Below are 27,887 nucleotides of genomic sequence, written 5' to 3'. Positions count from 1 at the left end.
ATTATTTATCTCGAGTGGATGGCGTCAAGTGCGTCTACTGAGGAAAGTCTGCAAAAGGGTACCTATATCTGGATCTACTTCCGAACTTCTACCCCTACTGCTAACGCTGCTACTGCTACCACTTTTTTTTTTCATTCCTTCTATTCCTCAAGAACCCGTGAAACACGTACGACATTCGGATCTCCGGTTGAACATTCTACCTGCCGAAGGTCCCTGCCAATAACGAATAAATTTGCCAAAGAAAACGAGTAACGGGATGAAAACGAAATCTCTTTGACGCGGACGGATTGCAGTGTGTCGTCGTTGCACGCGCGGTGGTACCAAGAGGAAGAGAAAAATAGGAAAAAGGCAAACAGTAAAAAGAAAGCAATACGCATATAAATTGTTGAAGCCTGATCTCCGGTCTTCTTCGTCGTCCTACAACCGACTGACTACTACTGACTGGCCATAGGGCCAGATGACCCTAGCGGTATCACGCGAGAGTTCTCTTCGCGGGGCTGGATTTATAAATAGTGGTGAGTTCAGAGCGTCCGTAGTAGAGAGAGCTTCGTAGAGCTAACGTAGTGAGGAGAGCAAGAGAGTGAAAAAGAGAGAGAGAGAGAGAGAGAGAGAGGGATATGCGAAGATCGAATGGAAGAGAGAGAGAGTGAAAGAGAAGCCAACACGGTTGGAAAACTCGCGGGTCTGTTGCCATGGCGACCCCCCTGCGATCACCCTGCGATCACCCTGCTTCAACACCGGTTCTCTTCTACAATCCTCTACTTGACTCGTACCCGTAGACTCTTACCACCACGTACCTCTACGCTGTGCGCCGCGCGTAGCCCGCCTTACCCGTAGGCCTCACGTTTACCGTCGCGTCCGCTTCCCTTCACGCGTTCCTTTTGCTTCTCCCACAGGGAAAACCCGTTCCCGACTACCGTACACGTATACTGTAGGTGTACGTATACCGGCGGTAACCCTGAAAGAGAGATAGAAATACGTGGAACGGGAGGTGCCATTTCGACACTAATTACCAACACATATAGGTACATACCTCGTACGCCTCAAAGTCCAAAACTCATCCCCGATTTCTATACGGAAGCACCGTACCTCCGAATGAGCTTAGAGAGAAGACGAGAAGGAATATCGGGGAAAAAAAGAGAAATCTGGAGGAGGAGAAAAAAAAAATTAACAAAATTATTGTATTAACGTAGAAGAAAGTCATAACTGCATTTGCAACCGGATATGCATAGCGTTCTTAGGAAACCATTCAAATGTCTGACCATAAAACCATTTACAAAGCACGTCGATGTTGATATGAAAAACGAAAGAAATTTTGAAAAAGATTACGAAAAAGGCAAAAGGATTTCGTTGCAATCGTCGTCGTGGACAATGGAATCGTGATGATGATGACGATGATTGGATGATCGGTAAAAAAATAACGGAGAAAAAACAATCGGACTGAAAATAAAATAGTGATCATCTCGACTAGCGGCAGTAATCAGTTCCAGCTTCTCTTTGTATATATATATGTATGTACCATAATTAGTTAGATTAGATTCGGATTTTATACGGTGCTGCAGGGCGCTCTGCAATGCCCGCATCATATGTGATATCATCTTAACACTCTTATTGTGCTGCAGGGTAATTGATGTTAATTAGTTCTATTGTCTCGTTGCCGCGGTTGAAAATTTATATCATTTTGTTCGGTGTTATGACGCGGTTGAATTTGTTTTTGTATTTTTTTCACTCCACTCGGTCCCTTTTTGCTTTTGTCCATTTATTCTCAAAAGCCCGTATTTTTACCCTGCAGTAACTTATACTGTACCACATAGAGCGACATCATATGGGCATAGAATTTAACGTATGCGTAGCTCATAGTGTATGCGGGGTTCGGGTGATTTTTTTTCTCCCTTCTTTCTCTCCGTTTTTTCGCTCCACTGCGGCGAATTGATCAGGAATCACGTCGCGTCTCCGTCGAACCGAAAGTAGAGATTAGATAAATTACAACGTGATGAAAAAAAAATATAGAATAATCAGTCATCGAACGCTTTGTAGCTTGAAAAATACTAAAGTCGGAGTCCTGCAACTGCTCTCTGGAGACTTTTTGACGCTCCGCTTTCCCACATTTTAGGGTGTAGTTGTCACTATCTAATCTTTTCACCTCTATTTACTCCGTCGCACGATCGTTATGTGCTCACGTGCGGTTACGTACAAATCGACGATCGTGTTCACACGTCAGGAATATACGAGGAGAGGGTATCAAAATCTGAGGTTCTTTTTTTGAAGTTCTAGAAAAAAAAAACTTGCCCAAATTTGTCAGTAGTCGAACGTGATTTCCGATAGTTTATTAAAATGCAAAGAATTTCGAACAATTCAAACATAAAAAAAATCAACCGCAAAAAGGGGGGTGCTTTTGTGTTTACGTCATACTCGCCAGGTTTTTTTTAGAGATCGAAAATTCCATACACCTGATGAATAAAATGGAAGAAAAAATAGCAGCAGACATTGGCGAGGTGCGATATATTAGTTAGAATTGAAAATTATTAACAATAATTGTCGTGTAAAATTGACCTGACGGTGAAATTGACGGGATTGCGGGTTTTTAATTTTTTTGTATTTTAAAAAGCACGCTAGTTCGTGGTTCAGCCGTTCGGCGATAGTCGCGTAAGTTCGGAAACGTTCGTCAAGTTGTGTCGGCTCCCGTGCTAGTCGGCGTCGTCGTTCTGGTCGGATAGGATCAGTTCGGCGTTCGGCACCCCTTCGGATAGTCGTGTTGTTACCGGTGACTTTTAGCGTTTTTGTGGTACAAAGAAAATGTTGAAAAGGGAACGATAAAATAAGTAAAAAAAAAAAAAATAGAACGAAACTCAGTGAGTGAGACGGAGTAGCCGTACGGTAGGAAATAACGAAAAGGAAGGAATATAATCGGAATAATGGACTCGCCCATGGAAGCCGGTGGTACTCTGGTGGTTCTCCGTGGCACTAGACTATCAACGGGTGTCTGTGTAAGGATGAATGTTTTATAAAAGATTGTGGCAAAGTTTTTCTCCCCGTAACACAAACGTCGTGGCGTAATAGATTATCGTTAACAAAGGCACGAGATGATCGAACGCCTCCTCGCTGCTTCTCGTTCTCCCTTTTACTCGGGTGTTATTGTTGTTGTTGACGATGTTGGCGGCGGGAATTTTCGACACGGATTACGATAAACGAGACGGGGTATCGTTCGAACGTCGTTCGTAGTTTGACGGTGAATTGAGTTCGCGGTTTAAAAATCGTCAATTCTTGTTGTCCGATTATTTCATAAATTGTTCATTCGGATCGTCTTCGTTATTTTCTTCTCTAACTTACCCCTACTATTACCGACCGGTGAAACGCGACGATTGCCAACTGAGATTTTTTATTGTTAAAAAAAAAGAAAAAAAAGTTTGTTGCTATTGCATTGGTATAAATGTTTAAAATGACACCTGATTGTCAGGATTTCATTGCTTCGAGTACGGTGGTATTATCGTCAAGACAATATTTAACAACGTTTCCATTTGTGATCTCGACAAGGTGATATTTGAACGTAAAAACTAAAGAATGGTGTTTTATAATTGTGAATTTTATTTATTATATCTGTGTTATTTGCACAATCAACGAATACGTCTGCGAGAATCTAGATGACTGCTGTTTAAGAAAGGAATTAGAAAACGAAAAAAATACAACAACAAAATCAAAAAAAGACACAACCCTTCTTCACGTCATGAGAAGGATAAGTGGTAAGGATCTATAGCAATATTCGAAAACGTATAGAATTAAGGAATATAATGCATATCAATATTTTTAACGTCGTATATACATTGTCACATTTTCCGCCACATCACCCCTTTCATACCCCTTCGAATTTACACTGTGTAATCCAAAAATTTAGGCATTTTTTTTCTTCCTAATGACCCGAAAAATGTTTACCAAAATAGGGATGACGATCATCGAGAATTTTCGAATGGGTTGACATCATTCTTCTAGGATATTTCCAGCTTTGTTCCACGATTATTCTTTTCCCAATTTTGTTTTTTTTGAACTTTTCTCCAACCCCCTCATTATCCAGGGGGTTGGGATACGGAGGTTCGATAATTCTTGTGCCATGAATTGAGGCGAGATTAAATTTTTTCCTTTTTTTTTTTTTTTTTTTTTTTTCTTTTGAGAATATTTTCATTTTATTATTTCCACCAACTTGTTTTTGAACGAACGAACGAGACCCTCCTCGAATAAAGAGCGAAGTGTCGCCTCGGGGCGAACAGCAGCGGGGCAAAGCAGGAGCAGCAGGGATGATAAAAATTTCAGTGGAAATAAGACGTCCTTATAGATTCTAGACGATTTTATTACAAAATCATGCCCCTCGCCGCTCCCTGCTCTGCTGCTCCGCTTTATAAATCAAATTCTTTTTCCCCCACCCTCGTCCTCCACCGCGACAAATCTGAAAAGTGAGAAAAAAAAAAAAAAAAAATAGTATTTCGAATCGAAGATAAATGTGTAAATAAATCATTATTCAATCGCACTCCGGTCTCACGTAGAACACAAACGCGTTACGTGTTGGACTTTATAACGTGATGTAAAAATAAACGAATAAAATGATAAAAAATTTAATGAAAGAAGGAAAACGAATGAAAAGAAGAGAAAAAGTAACACAACGTAAATCCTTGTATTGTATTATACATGTATACATTCGAGCGACGAATGGGTTGCATCACGTTATGCACATCAGGCCTTTTTAAAAGACCTCGAACAAAACGTCTTTGAACTTATCTCGATTGTTTTTCACTTCGCTAATTATATTATACTCACATGCTCATTAATTAGAGGGAAAAAGTAGAGGGATACAAATGTCTGTTTACACTTGGTGTATACAATCTAGTCGTTGCTCGTATACGTACCTTATTGTTGAACAGAAAATCAAGAGTGCGAGAATTTGATCGTTTTAAATTAGGTGGTTTTTATTTTTTTCAATACAACGGTCGTATCAGCTCCTCAAATAATTATGATGTAACGAAGATGACGATGCGTCGGCCGGTTAGCGTTTTATAAGATAAAAATTTTTCGTCTTATATTCTCGTGCTTAGAATAATCGACGCTCGAGATTGGCTTTTTTTAAAGACTGTTTGAGCGAAGGAATAATAAAAACGTTACTCCCAACTCGTATCGAATCGCGTACGAGTAGCCAGGATTATTTCACTCGCCATCGTCTTTTATTCCATTTTATTTTCTTACATTTGATATGTTTAGAACTTTTTTTTTTCATTTGGTTTTTTATTGTTTTTTTATTTTTTTGCTTCTCGAAAAATAAAGTACGGTACAGCGCGTACGCCTCTTCAATTAATCCCGACGACCACCGTATCTCGCATACTTGAGCCTATTCAAACTGATTATTATTATTATTGTTGTTGTTGTTATTATTATTACTAGTTCGCCTATAACTGTGACAATCGTCGTAGTTCTCTAGGAGATAAAATTTAAAGCGTTGACGCGGATGAGTTTTTACAGTATACATACCATACGCGGTATACTCTTATCATTTCATCTATATGCAGCAAATGGAAAAAAAAATGGGAAATAAAATATAAGCAACATTGATGAAATATCGAAAGTAAAATCAACGGCGTATTCTCTCTTTCTGTTTTCTTTTTCTCGTCTATCGGTTTTTAAATGCTGTCTGTATACCGTAGGGCTGCAGATCGCTGCCGCTCCGTTCTATGAGGTTTTATAATCGGAGTCAAGGACGATTCAAGTATATGTAATATTATATACATATACACATACGTATGTTTGTACATTTGTCCTATGTAACGAAAGATTTTTTCGGTTTTGAATCTTTTTTTTTTTTTTATCTTTCTCCCCATTATTATGTCGCGTTTAGAGAAAAAAAGAAGGAAATAGAAAAAAAAAAAGTAAAAACCATTTATGTAATTACAGTCGTTCTCGCTGCCGTTGCATTTTATAATACATACCTTGAACACATACCAGCAATAACTATGTACATATATATGTATACGTATCTCACGATCGTACGAGCGACATACCAAGTAAAGCTAGAAAATGACTTTGAAAAAAAAAAAAAACGAAAGAATAAAAAGTAAAAAAAAAAATACTTACGTATTCGTTCATGTGTCCGCCGCTCTATGTGTGCTCAGAGATGTGGTGGTAGAATCTCTGCATCCTACCGCTGCAACTTTCAAAAGGGATAGAAAAAGAAAAAGAAATATATATATGTATCACATATATGTATATATTTGTATATTCTCATCGATCTCTTGCGTCCCATTGTTACATATCGTACATACGTATACGAGTAGATATTATATATATACGTATATGCGTATGTACATATAAATCTTATGTATTTTACGTACACACTCGAGTTTTATGCTACCGTTAGTGCGACTGTCACTGATTTTGCCGCCGTGCATCCTATACTATACCCGGCTATGCTCGCTGTCGCGTTGTTCTTATTAAAGAAACTTTGATTACAATAGCCAATGACAGATGCTAAATAATCACCCTGACATGCTTCGCTTCGTGTTATACATTGTACACATACATACTCATATGTACTGTATTATATCACGTGTACCGAGATTTGTATTTTTTTTTATTTATTTTTTTTCTTTTTACATGTAATTTCATTTTCTGTTGTACACGCGTACAAGAGACGTGCGTGAAAATGATTTTAATTTTTTTTTGCTCGGTATCACGGACATGTCGTAATTACCGTATATATACATATATGTATAACACACACGTAGCGTACGTATACCTCTTATTCTCTTAATTTTTTTTTTTTTTCTTTTTCTCTTTCCATCTTCTCCTCTTTCTTTAATAATAAATTATACTCGCTATCTCGCGGTATCTCGAAAAATAAACCAAATAGACGAGGGTAAAAAAAAAAAACGGTGATAAAAGGAAAAATGAATCACGTGTTCTGTCTCATTTTATTTCGACTTACATTACAGTACCCACGTAATACACAGAATCGAGCAAACGCGACGGTGTTTCTTCTCGTAATATCTTCACTAACGCTACACCGCTGTACATTATCGTCGCGTGATGTAACCGAACCGAACCCAAACCGCGACGTATTTAATTTTCCCATTTTTTTTTTTCTTTTTTCATTTTACTGCCCTCGCTAGCGTGTACGACGTCGCGCCGTAACGGTTGCCAAAAAAAAAATTTTTACGTACGCGTATCCGGTGATAACGAGATTTTCGCCGTAATTATGGAATATCATCTGTACGGGTGCGACGACGTGTGATTTTTTGACGAAAAATAATTTGGCGAATGTATGAAACACGAAGAAAAAGAAAAGGAAGAAATTGAATTAAGTTTGATGAAGAATAGCGTATGTGTACACAACTGTATACGTGAATCTAGTTGCGGCTCTCTTCTCGTCGCGCATAAATACATCCTCGTATACATTATACAGATGTATACAGGTATACCTGTATTCACCGCGGTGATATACCTACCCCCCCTGTAACTAAGCGAATAAATTTAAACGAAACGGGTAAAAAAGCAAAAAGCAAAAAGCAAAGAAAAAGAAATTAAACTAAAAAAAAAATAGCGGCAAACTTTTGTTCGATGAAAATAAAGTAGGTACGCTTATACCTATGTATGCACCGTGGATATAGGTACCATGTGCATTTACCCCGGGTCAAAGTACTGTACATGCATAATAATATATGCGGTATATATGTACCTGGTGTATATATACATATACATGTACGTACAAGTTGCCAATCTACAGTTCGCACACTCTGCTGTTGCATTAATAAGCTGCCACGGGCACCTGTAGATTCTTCGTAAAAATTTTATTTTGGCTATTAATGTTTTTTTTTTTTTCTTCTCTGTTTACGTTATATGTATCTTGGTTATTATATATTTCTTTTATTCCATGGACGTAGGATCTGTGTATAGAATTTATTCAAGTACGGGTAGGCACCTAATTTTTCTCATTAACTCGTCTATATGCTAATTTATTAGGAGGTATCCTCAATGATAATAATAATTCGATATTTTCAATTCAACATTTGGGTATCGGCTATACGTATGTATAGTCGAGTATAATTCGGTGGTGTGTATAATAGGTAGCTATACGGCATGTAATTGGCATCCGTTCATGCTTCGTCGGCAATCCGTATCCACCCTTCAGAGTCTCTTTCTTTTTTTTCAATTCTTATTCCATTTATTTTTTCGTATGTTTTTTTTTTTTTTTTACTTTTAACTGCAACGCGACGCAGTCGGAAATCGACCCGCATTATATGTATACCTATACGTATATTCGCGAGGAGTAGAGTCGACTTACGCCGGTTCGATGAAGTCAGACAGACTGCGCATTTCGCTGAAACTAACTAAACCAATCGTGCAGTGCAACGAGAGTTCCGATTTAATAGCTGCACTTGAAAGAGTTCTAACGGTAGGCGATGCGAGTTCCCCCCGCCCCCCCCCCTCATTGGTTTTGAGGCGATAGCGAAGCGCATCCGCGAATCGAGAGAGAAAAATAAAAGCGACCGGAGAAAGTCCCGCGACGGACGCCCGGTAAACTCGAGTCACCGATCATTCCCGGATGGGGTTGCTTTCCCAGGTGAAAAATTATATACATCGCGTCGATTTGTTCGCAATATTCTGTGTACAGAAAAAAGAAAAACCAATCAAATTTGGATCAATCAGATCAAATTTTCATTCCCATTTTTTCTCTACTTTATATAGCGAATATGAAATCGACTAATTTTTGTACATTATATTATTACTGTGGTTTTTATTACTCTTTTTTTTCTTTCTTTGTATCATAGTATCGTATTTCGTATATATAGGTGCATATACGTAAAACGCAGGTTTGTTTTCTCTTCGATCACGTATGATGAAAAATAAAAAAAAATGTAACTTTTTTTTTAATTCTTTTTGGTTTTTCGTTTCAAAGTTTTATACATTTTCGAACTGCAACACGTTTATGGACGAAGGGTGTTTTCTTTTTCTTTCGATTTTTTTTGTTCGGTTTAATTATTTTGTTTTCTCAATTTTTCATTCTCTCCTTTTCCTCTCGCGTTCGTCGAGTCGAGTGTGAGTACAATTCGAACACGATCGTCTCCCCGTTATATTCGAATGTTTTGTAATGACCGCAGACGCGATGACGTCGTTATTTTAACGTACGCATCGCGTCTCAATTAATCGAATTGTTATTTATTAGACGTGCAAACGGTAATCGGAATATCGATCAATGCGCTGTACACTCAATTACGTTGATTAATCTCCATTGATTTGATACGTTATTCGTATTGAGGCAAATCTTTGGAACCGTCGAATCGAAAGACTTAATTTCTAACGATTTTATATTCGGATAATTTTCATCGATTTTTCATCGAATTTTTAGTTTTGGAAAAAATTCAATTCCATTGGACAAAATCGGATCTTATTCCATTCGACCGCGGTATATTTACTTGTACCTTGTGTACGCGCTCGTGAAAGTTCGTTAATTTTTTCCCCACCGTCGTTCCCCTTTTTCTTACTTATTTTCATTGACTTATTATTTATTTATTTTTTTCTTTTTCTTTTTCTTTTTGCTTTTGGTCGTTTTCAAACACGGTGTGTATCACAAAAGGCGCGCGTGGTGTCGGGTGGTGTGCGTGTAACACACATGCGCGTACGGTAAATTTATACGACTCGAAGAAGTCGACAAAAAAAAGAAGGAAGGAGAATTACCGCGAAGGATACGACCGCACATGCACCGCGATTCTTCCACCCGTTTTCTCTCTTTCTCTCTCTCTCTCACTTTTTTATAGCTTTCCTGCTTTCTTCACCGATTCCTTTTTTTCTCTCTTCTTCTCCCCATTTTTCTTTTTATTTTTCTCTCACTTTACCAGTTACTCTCCATACACGCGTTGAGGTCACCTGCGGTGCGGCCCGCCATTCCGTCGCCTATTCCGCTATACGTAGCGTTTCGTCGTCTCGATTTTCTTTATTTTGACAAATTTCTTTTCTTCCTTTCTTTTTTTTTTCTTTTTGTATTATTGTCCCCACTTCAATTTATCTACAGATCAAATATATGCACATATGCGATTAAAAAAAAAAAAGAAATAATTAGGTAAATGACGATAGTGCACAGAGTAAAGCGACGAAGAAGCAATTTTACAAGAGACGCGTTTTACATGTAGATTATGTATGCTGCAGTTAATCTATAGTCGCGCATTATAATACCCGCGGTCGTGTGCCCATTACCTATAGGTATACACGAGAGGTACGTATACCTCATATACATATGATTCTGTGTGAAATAAAAAAGACGTACGGATAGAAAAAAAAAAAAAATAAAAAATAAAATAAAATTGTTACAACTAGAGGCAAATAACTACTGCGTACCTCTATGCGTTATACGTACAGGATTTTTTTCTCTTTCCTTTTTTTGCTTTTTTTTTTTTTTTTTTTATATTCAAGCAGAGTGGTACATACGTCGTATGTATGTACACATGTGTGTATGTGTCTCGTATGTATACATCAGGTAGGCCAAGACAAACCGGCGATACGATTACCTTATAAGAACAACGCTCTTCAAGCTGCGAAGTGTAACTCTACTCTCGATTCGCTCGTATATAATAACGAGAGTACATATGTACAAATATATGCGTATATATGTATAACGACCTACCTATGTAATTAGGTACCACGCGTATGTGTATCATATGTATATCATTTCGAAAGTTTTTTTCTTTTCTCTTTGTTGGTTTTTTGTCATTTGAAATTTCATCATTTTTCTAATTTTCTTTTTATTTTTCTCTTCAAATTATTCTCTCCGAGTTTTGAGAAAATTTGTTGCCCGTAATTTTTCTCATTTTCTTCTTCTTCTTCTTCTTCTTCGTTTTTTGTTGCTTTTACGGTTCGATACGGTTGCCCCGCCCCCGATAATTATGGAAGTTTAGATATTTTCAATATATATTTATAGCGCACACGTAACATGTACGTATTCAACGTGTGCGTTTCAGACACGCTCCTGTTATGTTTAGATAACGTCATTATCTCCCCCAAAATATATATATATATATACGTACATATATGACGGTCAGCTTTGCCAGATGTAACTAATAAAAATTAAACTATCACAGTCGATTTAGGGCCCTAACACCGCGCCTGCTGCTGCAGTTGCTGCGGCTGCTTTCGATGATAATGTAAAAATATATACCGCGTGTGTACGCGTGTGTACATATATATATACCTATGACGGGTGGGTGTGTGCGTGCGTACAGATATTCGTTATCTATAAGTATACAAGCTGCAGCGGATAAATTTTTATTTATACGTTATATGTATAAAAATATATATTTGAAAATCTTCTTTTTTTCTTTTCCTCACTTCATATACTTTGACTTACCCCTGTACTTTATATTTATGTATATAATACGTACGTACATATGTACACGTACGCGTGTATGGATCTATTTTTACACTGTATTATAACTCGCGTACGATGGCAAACGAAAAAAAAATGGGTGCGCCCCTGCAGGATGCGTCTCTGAGATAATTGTGAGCATGTATATTCATATATATTCGTCGTCGTACATACGCAGTGCAGTTTATATATTTTTATATCGTATAGTTATACGTATTTATGTATGTTTTATGTAGGGGGAAAAAAAAAAGAATCGGGTTTGGCTGACCTACTGTCATTAATTTTACTATATTTTTCAGTTATATTTGCGATTTTTGCTCTCCTTTCTTTCGATTTTTGATAGTCTATAAATTTATGTTAACTGCATGCGGGTCACATAGGACATCGTACATACCTATGTAGATGTAAGATCGATTTTTTTTTTCACAAATAGGTTACGTGATTCACATACTTAGATGTATGTAATCTGATTTTGAACGAAATTTTCAAGCAACAAAACGGAGAGAAAAAATCATTTTCGTATCGTTTATTTCTAATTTCTTTATATACTCATTCTTTAATTTTTCCATTTTATCTTTATATATTTTCACACGCTAATCCATCAATCGTCATTTTTATTCTGATGAATTTCCGAATTCGAACTTGAAATCTTGTGCACACCCTGTATAGTACACACACACACACACACACAGATGGATGTATAAATACAACGCAGTACATCGAGCATACACCCATGTTATATGCAGCTGTTAGTTGGGCGGTTCCATTTTTCTTTTTCTATTTTCTATTTTCTTTTTTATCCCTATTTTTTCTGCTCCCGGATACCGAAAATTGAAACGATTGAAATTTTAAAGCTGCTGCTGCTCGCTGCTGCTGCTGCAGCAGGGGCCTTCCGATCGGGTCGCGCTCCATACGTCTGGACCTTGAAAATTAATACGCGACTATATACCTATGTCCTGATCCTCGGGACGAGAGTTTTGTAGAAAACGGTCACCTGCCCTCGAGCTAACCTCACCTCACCTGATATCCGACCTAACCCAACGATATATTCTACCTGGCCTCCGCTGTCTTTCCCCGTTACTAAACTGTTTTTTTTTTCTTTTTCTTTTTTTTTCCGTCAATTTAGCTCAGTTTAGATTCATTCCATTTTATTATTCATTCTGTTTTGCTTGAATTTTTTTTCTCCTTTTTTCATCTTCATTATTCATGATTCTCTCGATACTCCGTTCGAATAATGAACGTTCCCTGCATCACAATCTCTTCGAATCTGCGTGATAATGGTTTATAATGGACGGTTTTTTTTTTTTCTTTCCCTCGGAATTCTTTTTTTTTTTTCTTCCCCTTTTTACATCATATTCTTTACTTATGCTCCAAATATATTTCCATATCGTATGGTATACTCCACGCATTCCATTCACCGGAGGCCAACGATCCACTCTCATACATTTATCGATCCCTTTTAGGCCATTGTGAATTTTGTTCCCTTTTCATCTATTTACTCATTTATTAACTTTTTCCCATATCGTCCATTTTATCAGAACGCTCCTTCATTTTTTTTTTTTACACACATGTAGATGTTATTCGAATACTTTTTCTTTCGGTTTATAATAATTTTTTTTTTCATTTTTTTTTCGTTCAAATCACATTTCGCAACACGGAATGAAAGAAAATTTGTCAGGTCAATTTTCCCAGTTTCTAATTTCTTCTTATCTCCATATCTCGTTTTCGCTGTGTGTGCGCGGTGTTACACGAGGTGTAATAAAGGCGACGAACGGAACCGGGGATTTTCTTTCTTTTCTATTTTTATTTTTCTTCCTTTTTTTTTCTCTCTCTCAGTCAATTAAACGTGTAATTAGCTATAGTTATTGGCGACGTCGGTCGAGAACGGTTGGTTAAATGGATCATAACGAAGCAAAATGCGGTCTATTATATAAAAGACTGTACCTAAGCTCTAAAGCGAACGATTATCATTATTATTATTGTTATCGCCTTTATCGTTTTATTATCATCGTCGTTATTATTGATATCGATATTAAATTTCGCGGGAATTAATTTGGCGAAATATTGTTTGCGAGCGTGGAATTAAATTTGACAGAAGGAGAAGGACCAAAAAAAAAACGAAAGGATCTCACAATTGAAAATAAAGGAAACGAATAAGGAAATGGAAAGTCAGGGAGAAAATACAATTTTTAATATCTACATTATATGGGCGCAATTTGGTAATGGGTCTGAATAATTTTTTGAAATTTTTTAAGCCAAATTTATGACGACTAACGTCTTGTCGAAAAATATGTATGCGGTATATATTAATATTTATAAGTAATTTTTAGGGATTATATAGGATTATAGTGTAGGGTCGACGAATGACGGTTGGGATTTGAAAAAAAAAACAAAAAAAAAAAAAATTCTCGTAGTCGGATTAAAAATTTCGAAAAGATTGAAATTCTTTTTTATCTTCTTCTTCGTTTCTTTCTTCCGCACACGCGTTTAGTATAACGTCCGTTAATATACTTAATTTATATACTCACGTGCGTTTATAAATTTATGATACGTACACGTGAATTTATTTACTCAATTCCTCTAAGCAATGTTACAATTCTGGTGTGTTCTTTTTTTGTTTTTTTTTTCTCTTTTCTTTCTGGTAAAGCAACGACCCGGTATCCATTTTATATAGAATTTTCCATAAACGGTCATAGCCTCGGTGGCTACTACTTTATGTCCGACGCCGCCGATCGAGACTTTCAACTTTTGCGCGTGCATACCGGGTGGGCCGATCGAATTCCATCGAAATTCTAACCCCCTCTTTATTTTCTCGTCGTTTTTTCTCATCGTGCGATAAATTTCAGAGAATTTATGTCTCGATTTGAAAGAAGAAAGAAAAAAAGGAGAACAATTACGAAAATCATTTTTTTACCAGAGAACTTTATTCGTACATATACATACCTACCTATGTACGTGATGTTATATATTTTGAACGTGAATATTCTGTATATAAATTGATATTATTGTATAAAATAATGACGTAACGAAACGCGGCGGCGGCGGCGGCGGCGGCGGCGGCAGCAGCGCGTTTTTAGAACGTGACGGGAAATCATCACGCAATAATCGATATTATGCATACTGTATATATATGTACCCATATAATATATAGATAATATATTCATAGAATTTTTACGATTCATTGTCCAGAGAATTGCACGTACACGTGGTACATACGCGTACGTCGAGGTTGCATTTTATCTTCGAGATTTTCTCGGAAGAATAATAAATAATAAAAATAAATAAAAGGAGATGGAAAAAAATTGTCGCAAGACTCTCCGGAGATTTCTGCCGCCCCGGATAGCGAAACAAATGAAATGAAATGTAAATTAATATGCGGTACGTTGGGAAGTATAGGGTGATTAAGTTTTTCCCGATACGTCCCGTACGTGAAAAGAAGGGATAAGGAATTTCGCTAGCTTATTGACCAGAGTACAAAGCTAATGATGACGATGACTAACTACATTGAAATGCGGTAAAACCCGGTAAAATTCCAGAAACATTATTACGAATGCTTAGTAGTTCCTCGTGTAAACTTGTACGTACTCCTTTTTCCTTTTTTTTTTTTTTTTTTTAATTCTCTTCCTTATTTCTCTCCAGCTCTTCACGTTCAACTTCGACTCGTATATTTCCCTTTGTTTCATTCACTCGCGTACATACGTATAATACGTAACGTGCAGTGCGCGTGCAACGTTCATTGATTTTCTCGAGTCATCATCATTTTTCTGTTCAGTTTTCCTCGACTTTTCGAATAATTGATATTTCTATTTTTACTTCGGTTTTTCTCTTCCCTAATTTGACGCGCGGAAAAAACTATGTTCGAGGCCGGTATACGCTTACGAAATCAGGATGTAATTGAACGTGCACACAATTCGTACATATGTACCGTAAATTTATCACGTACACAACGGTACAGAGTATGTTACATATATTATTTTTGTTTTTTCTTATTTTTTTTTTTATTTTTCGCTTAATTAATCGTTCGTGTACGAGGGGGGGGGGGGGGGGGGGGGGAGGGGTTATATACGAGATGTACGAAACGCGGAAAAGTGTTGAAGTATACTTGAGGTATAAATTTATGAAGACGACGCCGCGACGCCGCGAGAAACCAGAACGCGGGGATATACTGTATACATATATATCTTTTATATATCAGACGCTCGCGCGCCGCGACGCTACGTCTCCCTATTTGCCTTATCCTCGAGGGTGAAAGCGAACGAGTATAGAGACAATGCGTATCGAGCGGGGGATGCTGCGGAGGAGCTATATGAACACGTATATAAAGAGACACCCCAACAGTATCTCTACACATCTCGCCAGAACTTACGTATTATACACGTATATGTATATAAGATACCCCAGCGCGATCGTATATGTAATATTCGCGTCGTCCAAGGAACATGGAAAATAATAGGAAAAAGTCGAGCGCGTCTTACGTTTCTTTTTTCTTTTCGTTTTTTCGTTTTTTTTTTTTTTCGAATTCTTTGGGCGTTCAATTCTCAAATTTTTATCCGAACGGTCGGCAGACGAAGAAGAACTCTGCGCCGTCCGAAAAAGTGGTCGCTTTTTTCTCGTCTTCCGTTTTTTTCGGCGATTTATTGAAGAAAAAAAAAAAAAAAAGAAAAATAATCAAAGGAGCTCTTTTGATCTCTCAGATGATACACGATTTTGTACGTATACGTGTATTTAAATGCTTTAATGCAGTATGTACAAGTGCCTATTGTCCCGTATACATGTACGAGTACGTAGAGATATGTATATAGAAATATTTATTTGTACCTTACGTAACTCGGCACCCCTTCAGGCAATCTTCCAAACGTTCCAATTTCAGATTGAAAATCGATGAAATTTCGGATCGATTGAACCCCCGCAATCATCCCCAACCTTATTCTTATTTTTTTTCGCCTTTTCCTTTTTTCATTTTCTTACGTTTTTCAAATTGTTTTTCCTTCGCGATTCGATACCCGGTATATAGTACACCGGGCTATGTGCATATATATAGCTATATTTTCTTACGGTATATATATATACGTGTATACATAGGGGTAAGGAAATTGAATTGTATGCCGTGAGTTCGTAAAATGAATACAGATTAGTCCAATTTTTCTATCTCATATAAAATTCATACAGATATACGTATATATATATGTACTGACCTATTTATTTCTTTCTCATAATCCATGTACGTACTTATATACATGTGTATGTATACGTATACACCGCAATACACATTTTATTTTATAGCACATACGTATATATACGAATACACGAAATATATGTGTGCAGGTATAAAAACGAGCTATAAACTTTGCACCCTTTTATCGTGGTTTTTTTTTTTTCTTTCTCTATTATTTCTCGTTTCATTTCATTTCATTTCATTATTTTTTTCTTTCTTATCCTGGTGTTTTTTTTTTTTTGTTTTTTTTTATTTCTCGTACACCTATAAATTATTTTCGAATTAACCTAGATCATAAATACCTGCGGTCTACGTATGCGTTTAAATTTTTATTTTTTCTTTATTCCTTTTTTCTCATCGCCTTTTTTGGGGAAGTAGGAAACGATGATCAATGTAACTAACTAACTAACTAACTAAGTAACTATATGCTACTAGTTTTAGTATATACCTACTGTATATGCGGTAGTAGTAAGCGCCGCGCCCACGTTTATCGATTTATAGCCTTTTTCTTTTTTTTTTTTTTTGTTCCTTTTCTCTCCTACTTTTTCAGTTTTATTTTTCTCTTCTTCTTTCTTCTTCTTCTTCCTTTCTTTTTTGTTTTTTTCTCGTCATGCATCAAAATTTTTATTCTCACGTGCGTTCACGACGTTATTTCGTCCGTGCATAGGGTGTAGCTCGCGATGCAGCAAATTTTCCATGTATTACCCGCTACGCGTACATACGGTATTGATATAGGGTAATGTAGTACATAGAATATCGTTCACCTATCGCAATTGTCGCGGAATTTGATACAAAAGGAAAAAAATTTTTCTTCGCAATTGTGTCACAGGAAATTAACGATGAATAAAATCCCGGTGTACAGGTGATGCATTTTTACCATTGATTCGTCACCTGCAGGTGAATCAATCTTCGATAGAACGTTTTACAGTTCCGCGTTGTTGTAAAATATGGATTTTTAACCCCCCCGACCGACGCTGATGGAGGTATTTTTTTTTTTTTTTTTTTTTTTTTTTTCACAACGTTTACAGACTTCTCTCCTCGCGTGCAGTTCGACACAAATGATATGATATCTCATTGCTTCGTTCGCATGGCCATTGAACCTTTTACCGATCAATGAATACCCCACACCCCCGTCTAAAAAGCCCCCGTCATCTCAAAATCTTTCGCACCTCCCGCGTACGACAATGACAAGTTGTTGATCTTTTTTTATACTGTCCTTAATTTTTTTCACATCACAAAAAATGTAGCAATTTTGTTCTCCGTACGTAATCTGTATATGTATAATCGGTCGTACATTGAAAATAGGTTTACGTACAGGTATAATGTATATCAGCGTCGAATGTCATTCGAAAATTTATACGTATGCACCTTATTATACATATGTATGTATTTTTAACGTATATTTCTCGTAATATACTTTCACTTATAATTGTGCAGTGCATAATGGAAGCTGCACAAGCGGGTATAGGGATATTATGGAAATTATCGCGAAGACATCACGTCGGCCGGATATCTTTTTTCTCTCTCTCTCTCTCCGTCTCTCTCTTTGTGGAATGACGTATATAGATTTTCATTCATGAATTCTCACCTACGAATCATGTATCTAGGTACACGTGTGTGTGCGCGCGTGTGCGTGTAGAAAAAACGCCAGTCTCTCTACAGTATTTCCACATTTGTCGGACGATTTTGACGAAATTTTTGGTGAAAAATTTGTCGAAGACTCGCAAAAGTCTTTGGCATATTTTTTTTTACTGTCAATAGAATCATTATCATCTTCGTTATCATTATATCATTGATATTATTATCATATCGTTGCCGGTGTAGTTGTCGTTATTATTATTATTGTTATTTAGCTACTTCCTACGCTTAAACTGAACTCGTCCACCTACTGACGACCTCGTGCACACCGTACCTGGATATTTTCTCTCCTCTTTCGCTGTACGGCCGCACACCACACGTACGACGTTACACACGTGTACGCGTGTACGTATATACGAAGGACCCACGCGAGCACACGAATACATAAATATATTCACACGTGTGCGTGCGTATAATATAAAATAATATCGTCACAACTTCCCAGTGGAGATAATTTTTTCTTTTTTTTTTTTTTTCTTTTTATTACTTAATTTTTTTATTTTCCTCTCTTTCTCCCTTTTCGTTCACATTTCGATGCCCGTGATTGTAATGTACAACTTCGAAGTCTCGATCACACCGGGAACAGCTTTCCAACGGTTAAGGTGTTCGCGCGTTTAACCAGTCCCTGAAATAAGGGCAACAAGTGGCGATTGAAAAAAAAAAAATAATTAAATACCGTTAATTAATAATAAAATCAACTAGAAATTGATCGAATTAAAACTAAAAAAAAGGAAACAGATAAAACCAAGATAAAGCGATTAATATTGATAACGATTTTGCGTCACTTATCAATTAATTCTTCAGATCGGTTAATCCAATTTTTTTTTTTAATTCTTAATTAGTGAAAAATTAGAGGAAAGGAAAAATTCTTTTATTCAATTCGTCCGGACATTTTGGTACGGGGTAGTAGGACGTGCGATTGATAAGATCTAAGTGCAGTGCGTAGGAATAAATAGAGAAAAGGATTTCGTTCGCAATTTTTTCTCTTCTTCTCACCGTTACTATTTCTTTTTTATTTCTTTTTTCGGGCGATCCGAATTTGAAAAACGTGTTTGACACCGCGATGGCTATTACCGCAGTTTCCAGCTGTTTGGGACCCCCGCCGTTACCGCCGGGCAAACGATTTCTTCAACGTACCAACAAAAATAAGCTGTTCTTCTCCTCTTCTACTTATCACAGTTTTCGAGACCCCGCGGTAGAAGCTTGGATACCACCGAATAAGAATGTCCGTAGCCGCGACGACGATCGCAATAATAACGAGAAGAACAACAATAATAATATCAATAATAATAATAATAATAATAATAAAAACAGCAACAAGAACAGAGGTCATTACACCATCGGTTATAACTTTGAAAATTCGAGGGAAAGATTTTTTCATTACAATTGTAATGATAAAATGAGTCAGACGAAACCAGTTAATATGAATATTTTAAAATCCACGTCGCGTTCAACGTCCGATGACTGCAGAATAAATCTCGTGAGAAGTAGCTCGGAAGGGAATTTGTATAAAAAAAATTACAACCGCGACGAAAATTATAACAACAATATATTTAATCCGTTGGACAAATGCATCAAAGCTATATACGGAAGTTGGCGTAATTTGATGCAACGTAAGTGGTTTTAATTTTGAGTCTATTTCTTTTTTCTTTTCAAGCTGATTTCTAGATGAAAAATTTACCTTTTCATCGTATCGTTTATTCAATTTCTTGATATGATTGTTTTTATTTTCATTTTTTCAATCGTTCGTTGTATGAATTTTTATGTGATTTATATTATTCCGTCACATCAGCGCAATTGATCTTCGTTCCCATAAAGAGAGAGAGAGAGAGAAAAAAAGGAATAGTAAAATATGTAGTTAAAAAATTTTTTAAGTGCATATCTAGGTTTTACGTAAAAATCTTTCATCTCTTTAATCGTCTACTACGATATATCTGAATCGTTCGCAATTAATGTTCATATATTTTATTATTTAAACGATCAATTGATGTTACGTTTATTATTTCTTACGTCACGAGTACGAAACTGTGCTCATCTTCTTCTTCTTCTTCGTTATTTTTTGATTTTCTGGTTTTTTTTTTTATATCTCTCGTGTAATTTTGAATCAAGGTAACGTGAAAATATGAGAAAACTGAAGAGAAGGAAGATCAGGATAAAAAAATAAAGGTGAAAAGAACAAACAAACGTAGGAGGAATTAGGAGAATTGATATACGTATATGTAGTATACATGTAATGTCTCTTGCCAGTTCAGAGAAGTAATTTGCGAGCGTTAATTAAGGCGAGTAGTGTGTATACGTATGCAGGTTTATACAGCAGACTCTTAATGATTAATTAAGAAAACGTTTCTATGGCAACGTCAACTCCCTATAAAGTTCAAAGCTTTTCGACGGCCACTTCTGATTCTTGTACGCTCTTTAACCGAAGCGCAACACATTGTAAATTATTGTACAACAAACTCAGAGGATAATTATTTGTTGGGCGAGAATTTGAAAGAGAGTGACGGATTTCATGTACCTCGGCGTATACGTTTTCGCATTTTTTCTTCAACTTTTCTCTCATCTCTTTCTTTTTTACAGTTTCTTCCATTTTTTACTCTCGCCAAAAATTTTCATCCCGAGCAATGACAAAAATGTCAGTCTGTGTCCCTCCCTGCATTGTAACGAATTTTTATACCTCTCCTGTCGGGTAAAACTCCGATGGTGGTTGCAAAAATAATATGTACATTGCTCAGGGTGGGAATTAAAGTGTTCGTAGTTTTTTTTTCACTCTCTTTTTTCTCCTCGCGAGAAAACGCGTTTTTACTTCTCTATCTTTTTATTCTTCTTATTCTTTTTCTATTTGTCTACAGGTTCTCTTTGTCTAGAGTATACAACGTGTAGCGATGGAGCGAATAATTTTTTCATTTTTTTTTTTCGTTTAATTCTTTTTACAAATTTTTTTTTCAACTTCCATCTTATTTTTTCTTTGTGGTTGCTCTTTCTTTTCTAATATATTTATTATCACAATGCGTGTGAATTCGATACCGCGTGGGAAGAATTTTTTTTTTTTCGTTTCTCCTCCCTCTTCGTTTACTTACCCTCGATTTTTTTTGTGTTTTTTTTTTTGGTTCGTCTTTTTCTTTTAGTTTTTCGGTCGATCTTTTTATAAGGAGAACGACGTTGCGACGCGGAGGGAAAAATAGAGGCGATCGGAACAATAAACAAATTTTAAAACCAACCAAAGGTTGTATATATATGTGGCGAAAATTTTACTACAACTACTCAGATGGAGCGTTAACTACATTGTTTTTATAGGACGTTCGTCGACCATCGGCTTCCGAAACTAGGCGATTAAAATCTCAAAACTTTATTTATTTTCGTTCGCGTTGTATACGGGAAACAGGTGGACGCTTGCTCGGGATAGAATTCCGAAATTCAATTTTGGAAGAAAAAAAAAAACATCTTCTCATTTATTAATGCGCATGTAATATAACGTACACACGTATAGTTTTTTTCTTCTTTCTTTACGTCGGTTTTTTATACCTGCTCGTCGTACGACGCGCGTAGGATCTTTTCGAAAAAGGATAATGCGCGATGCGTATATATATATATATATATATGTATACATAAAACCTTCAAAAGGGACGCGCCCTTTGAGATTGAAGAGCCGGTTTTTTAGTCCTTGGATTACCTTGAACGTCGTGAAGCGCTGCGCTCAAGCCTTCGAGATTACTCGATTTTTATATACCTACCCACCCTTAATCTTAATTTCTCAATCTTCTCATTATTATACAAAATATATATATACATACACATATTATTACTCCCTGCAGTCTTTAAACGGTCTGTTGAAAGATTAAGAATTTTTTCTTCTTTTATTTTTTCTTTTCTTATTTTTTTTTTTCTCTTCTTTTTCTTTGTCGCGTCTTCCTCGGCCATCCAGGACGCAATTATCGCGACGATCCTCTCACGTACAATAACGCGTGCTTGTTCAATCATTTTCGAAATTGAAGTAAAACAAAAAACAAAACTATAACAAACTCGATGTAATTTTTCGTGTTCGTTCCGTTCGAATTCTTGTGGTACGTAACGTACGTACGGTACGTACGTGTATAATTTTTTTCAGACGACAATTCTCCTCTAGATTTAAATTTAGACACCTCTCTCGCTTCCTACGCCATTGAAAACCTGTTCTTGCAGTCTAGTATATATATACCTGCTCATGTATACGTTCGGTGTACATACATCTAAAAGTCCTTATGTGTTTTGTATGTATGTATGTATGTATATATATATATATATGAAAGCCTGTGCACGTTTTCATGCCGAGGTATACTTACACTTATATTCTGGAAGGGGTTTGTTGCACCGTGCCTTCTTAAGTCGCTGCCACTTCTACACACCGTCACGACCGGCGTCGTCGTATATATATGTATATATATATATATGTATTTTATATCTATACACACGTACGGTACATAGCATATATATATCTATATACTTATATTTTGTTGGGGGTGGTGGGAGGAAGACAGACTCGACCGCTGTCCCGTAGTGGTTGCGGTCGTGTGCACCTCTATTCATCCTCTGCGGTTTTCATTTCTACTTGTGTATTGGCACGTCAAAATTGAAAAAGAAAGATTTAAAAAAAAAAAGAAATAGAAAACCAAAGAATCGAACGACGTATCGAAATTCGTATATATCTGTACACCGAAGGATTACGAAGAAAGTATATTTTCTTTTTTTGGGTTTTATTTTTTCTCTTTTTTCTTTTGTTTGGGTTCACTTTGACGTTTCGGTCAGGAGGTGCGTGGTGAGATATTCATTCGATACGTCGAATTTTACTCGTGATTTGTACAAATACTTGCAGTTTTACCCGATAGGGGTGAAAATTTGGAATCTCGTAGTTTTTTCGAGAGTGTGCGCGCGTGTGTCTTGTTGTACAGTTTTCCCTTATCAAATTGTTATATCGTTTGTTTCTCGTTGTTTTTACAGTGGGCGGCATGAGCCGACCTTCGAAAGCGGTGGCACAAGTTAAAAAAGTTGCTCCACCAGCTGTGCCGGACGTATTTCGACACTCCGGTTCGTCATTCGGATCGGCCGGTTACGCGAGCAGCGAAGATGGCTGTTTTTTATCGGGAAGCGGAGGCGGCGGGGACGACGGCTCCTACGGGATGCCGGCCGGAAAAAGTCCCGGACCAATTTTCACCCATCCCGGATTCGCTTTTCCTCCCGTCGTTGGAAAATATTCTCACGCAGAGGATCAAGGTATACATAAATATTAAAAAATCCTTCTTCTTCTTCTTCTTCTTCTTCGCATTCGTCCTTTTTTTTTTTTCTCTTTTCGTCGATGCTCTCCGGTGAACGAGAAGCACTCGGTTAAAATTACCCCGCACGTTTCTAGGTATCGATATGACTCAGAGTCCCGGGAGGGATAGTCCCGGTAGTTCGGGATCGGGATCGGGATCGAGACACTCGACCGCGTCCTTGGACTCCGGGAGAGCTTCCGGTTATCATCTCGGTCCCAGGGGACCCGGCGCTCTCGCGTCTTCGCCAAGGTGCTCGATAAGTTCGCTGGGAAGTCATCCCGACAGGCCGGCCGATCTGGACGTGGTTCACGCCTGGCTCACCGAACTCCAGTTCGAAGAATATTTCACACTTTTTGCCTCCGCCGGATACGACCTTGCCACCATTACTCGTATGACACCCGAGGATCTCACGGCTATCGGTGAGTAGTTTTGTCGGGGGGATGAGATCATTTGTTGGGTATTTTTTTTTTTTTTTTCGATGAGATCGCAAAGGACTGGATGACGTTTGTTATCCCGTTGTGTTAGGTATCAAGAAACCGAATCATAGGAAGAGGATCAAGGCGGAAATTGATAATTTGAACGTCGGCGACGGTCTGCCGGAACACGTTCCCGGCTCACTGGAGGAATGGCTAAGACTTTTGAGACTGGAGGAATACCTGGGCGCCCTTCAACAGCAGGGCATGAGGTCGGTGGAGGACGTCACCACCCTCACCTGGGAGGATCTGGAGGACATCGGTATCGTCAGACTCGGACACCAGAAACGACTGCTTCTGGCGATAAAACGGGTGAAGGATATTCGCGCGGGTAAACGCATACAACCCATCGACCTCGCACGTCTTCCGCCTCACCCGGGACACACGCAGGTAATTGTAAGAAAAGAAACTTTGAAAAACCCACCGATTGATCGCTATAACGCTTTTTTGGAACGCGTCTCGCGACACTTTTTTTTCTCATCGTAACATGAGATGCATTGAGATGCGCCCTTTCGTTTCCCTCAGGACGTAGTCATCCAACGCGGTGTACCGGACCTTCCGTCGCCCGACGAGGATTGTTCGTCGCCGGTGTTGAGGTCATTCCAGAGGGGAAACGAGACGAGTTCGACGTCCACGTGGCGGAGCATGTACGCCGCGATGCCCACCGCGTTGGATTACAACGTGGGTAGAGGCGGCGGTCCGCGCGGCAAGTCCCTCGAAAGTCTGGAAGACGCTCCCCTCGGTTATCCGCCCTCTCCGACCCACGTCCAGCAGCAAACCGCCGCCGAATGGCGACCCAGAAGCTACGAAGACGGTGATCTGACACCCACCAACGAGGCCGCGATCGAAGCCGGCGGCGGCACGCTACCCAGACCTAGACATTGTCTCGTACGTCCGCGACCGGTGGCCAAGGTAGGTTGGAAGGCTCGCCGTATATTTTTTTTTCTTTCTCTTTCTCTTCCTTCCTTCCGCAGAGGGACCGTCGTTCATTCTGAGTTTCGATTTCGCGCAGGTCACGGCTACCCCGGGACAGTTCAAGTCGTTGCCCCGAGACTTCGACAACAAGTATCAACTTACTTACGGACTTGAGAGCAGCCCGCATTTACCCAAACGCAGACCGCCGTCGCCTCCAAGGAGACAAAGTTCTCGCGACATCGGTTCCGGGGTCGGTGGAGGGGTGGTCGGGGGCAGCGGAGACGTTGTCATAGATTGCAGCGGTCCGGTGCCAACGGCAAGTTGCGACGATATGCTACCACCGCCACCGGCACCCGCGCCGACCCAATCCGCCCAATCGCAACAAATCCGACCGCATTCCTCGATGTCGAGATCGTGGGGTAGCGTGGGGGTCAGCGTTAACGAAGAACACGAATTAATCGCATCTCTCGCTTTGCAACATCGCAACGGATCTGACGCTAGTTTTAAGGTAGGTAGTTCGTTGTTACGTTGAAATGTGTCGTCGAGAATGTGGTTCGCAAAGTTTTTATTGTGTTTCTTGCCACCGTTCTCATTTTTTCCCTCCCTCCCTCCCTCCCCCACTGTCAAATTTCAGTCAAGTTCGAGCACGGAATCGGACTCTTTGCCATTTGCGAACGAGAATGCGGGGACAATAAAACAGAGGGCAGCTAGAGCACAGGATTACGCTAGTCCACCGATGGGCGGAATGATGGGACATCATCATACGAATACGGGAGGAACGGGAGGTAATCAAGAAACTGGCGACGTTCTCAACGATATTGGTAACATGCTGGCCAATCTTACTGACGAACTTGACGCCATGTTAGAAGAAGAGAAGCGTCAAGGTTTGAATCCCTAATTACTGCCTTTTTCTCGTCCTGATAAAAAAAAACAAAAACAATAAAAGAAAAACTGAAGAAAATTAAATAATAACAATTATAATAATTATAATAACATTGATGAAACGGGGAAAACAAAAAAACAAAAAAAATAAAATTTAAATAAAAATAACAGAGAATTTCGTAGCGCAATTTATTGTTGGCCATAGCGATGAGAGATAATGAATTTAAATAATATTTAATTTGACAGGAAAGAATGAAAATAATATGAAATAGAAAATAAAACAGATACACGAGACATTCCTTATACAAGAATAATAATAATAATGATAATAAAAAATAGTTATAATAATAGTAATAATTATTACAAATACGACTGTGCAGCACGTTAATATAATCGGCGAAAATAAGATAAAAGAGACAAAGATATACATATTTATAGCGAGAGACAGAGAAGAAAAAAAAAAGGAAACAGGTAGCAGATAAATATCGTTCGTTGTTTCGGTTATCAGTTAGTTGTCGGTCAATTTAAGAAGGCACAAAATAAAAGTAGGGAAATCAAACGATGTTCAACAAAAACTCTTAACAAAATTTCACGATTGGGAGCGGGTATTTGTATGGATACCAAACATAATTTATCCGGCGGTTAATATAAATTGTACTCGTATAACGGAAAAAAAGAACATTGGAATATAAAAAAAATTACTTATATTACTGTCGTTTATTTGATTGGTATCGGTAGAAAACTTGAAAAGGACGAAAGAAAAAATTAACGTGCCGCTGCTCCTCTTGTCGTCTTTCGTACGTGCTCCGAATAACGATAAAATAAAATAAACTGAAAATAATATGAAATAAAATGAATGAATAAATAATATAAACGAATAAATAAAATGAATGAATAAATAAATAAACGAATAAATAGAAGCGCACAGTCGTCTCCGAGAAATGAAATACGCTGCGCTGTGCCACGACACACTACTTAAGAATTACTTAAATCTTGAGATTATTCAATTAAAAAAGAGAGAAAAAAAAAGGAGAGGAAGAAGAAGAAGAACAATGGGCCTGATCAGCTCGGGCCATGGACTTGACTTGTTAACTACTATAAGTGTATAGTTATATTTAGATGTTATCGGCAAGGAGTGAATCTGAAAGTGACGTTTTTTCTATTCATTTCCAATCGATTAATTGAATAAAAGAATTAACAATGAGTTTGTCATCTTAATAGATGACGATGAAAATAAGTTTTTCTATGAACACATTATTTTTTCATAGAATATAGATTATTATTTTCGTATGTAATATTTTTTTTTAGTCTTATATATTTACGCAGCTGCAACACTCGCATTTTATTATTTCTTTGAAAGATTATGCTTTCCAAAAATACAAATTTATAGAATGTAAAAAACAAAAAAAAAAGGAAAATGTAACGTGTCAGGGTTTCTTTTATTTAAGTTCTTTGCAAATTGCATATTAATTATCGTCAATCTATATACAAATATGGAATTTCAGATTAATTATTTACACAGAATGTACACGTTTTACGTAGATATAGACGAGAAACGTGAAAAGATTTATCACATTTAGTTCCTACGTACCTATTTACAAAAAAATATTGAAGAAATTTCGTGAGAAAAATTATTTTAGGTGTAAAATTGATTAATTAATACTATTTCTCCTATTTTTCTAGAACCCCTAATATATCACTCTTTCATTTAATGATGCTTGGATCATTCGTATATAATATAGATTCGTAGGAATATATTATTATTGTTACTGTTACTATTATTACTATTATTATTACTATTATTATTATTATTGGTATTAAGTTTTTGACCGGTTGGTCAGCAGCTTCTTTCGATTAGCACCGATCATTGCTTGCCTATGACGTATAAATATATTATATATATGAATATATTATACTAGTAATAGTTTTTGTACAAAGGTATGCGCCAATCAGTCTCGCTCAGCGAGTCCTGCGTCCGCCTAAGCTGTATTGTACACCCCCCTTCCATGTTGGTTTAATATGCATTGAATATAACATTATATTATAAAGACGATTGATCTTCGAATGAAGCCAATTAATGAAAA

The 27,887-nt window shown here is 37.5% G+C and overlaps 1 protein-coding gene and 1 long non-coding RNA gene across 5 annotated transcripts; one reads left to right on the top strand and one right to left on the bottom strand.

The window, feature by feature from the left end:
* The first annotated feature begins 211 nt into the window (after nucleotides 1-211).
* LOC105693302 (caskin-2) lies at nucleotides 212-27,887 on the top strand. Of its 4 annotated transcripts, none has more exons than XM_048659618.1 (7): nucleotides 212-515; nucleotides 23,220-23,492; nucleotides 23,629-23,952; nucleotides 24,059-24,402; nucleotides 24,532-24,918; nucleotides 25,019-25,429; nucleotides 25,556-27,887. In XM_048659618.1, the coding sequence occupies exons 1-7, from the start codon at nucleotides 458-460 to the stop codon at nucleotides 25,817-25,819; spliced, it is 2,061 nt and encodes a 686-aa protein (XP_048515575.1). In that variant the 5' UTR covers nucleotides 212-457; the 3' UTR covers nucleotides 25,820-27,887. The 4 variants fall into 4 exon arrangements, with proteins under 4 accessions (XP_048515575.1, XP_048515576.1, XP_048515574.1 ...); XM_048659619.1 differs by lacking the exon at nucleotides 212-515 and adding an exon at nucleotides 2,694-3,740; XM_048659617.1 differs by lacking the exon at nucleotides 212-515 and adding an exon at nucleotides 19,294-19,858 and having other exon boundaries at nucleotides 24,059-24,396.
* Nucleotides 4,158-6,448, bottom strand: LOC125502065. Its single transcript, XR_007279876.1, has 2 exons — nucleotides 4,896-6,448; nucleotides 4,158-4,438 (listed from the first exon to the last, which is right to left on the bottom strand). It is a non-coding gene; the product is annotated as an uncharacterized LOC125502065 (long non-coding RNA).

Source organism: Athalia rosae, chromosome 8 (genome assembly GCF_917208135.1).
Source record: "Athalia rosae chromosome 8, iyAthRosa1.1, whole genome shotgun sequence".
In the NCBI taxonomy this organism is placed as follows: domain Eukaryota; kingdom Metazoa; phylum Arthropoda; class Insecta; order Hymenoptera; family Athaliidae; genus Athalia; species Athalia rosae.
The sequence above is the reverse complement of the archived record's forward strand: the minus strand, read 5'-3'. Positions and strand labels throughout refer to the sequence as shown.

Coding starts and splice junctions, on each gene's coding strand:
- LOC105693302 (XM_048659616.1), top strand. CDS start 19,309: ATGGCTATTACCGCAGTTTCCAGCTGTTTGGGACCCCCGCCGTTACCG. Junction 19,859..23,219: donor TTGGCGTAATTTGATGCAAC/GTAAGTGGTTTT, acceptor TTGTTTTTACAG/TGGGCGGCATGAGCCGACCT. Junction 25,430..25,555: donor GATCTGACGCTAGTTTTAAG/GTAGGTAGTTCG, acceptor GTCAAATTTCAG/TCAAGTTCGAGCACGGAATC.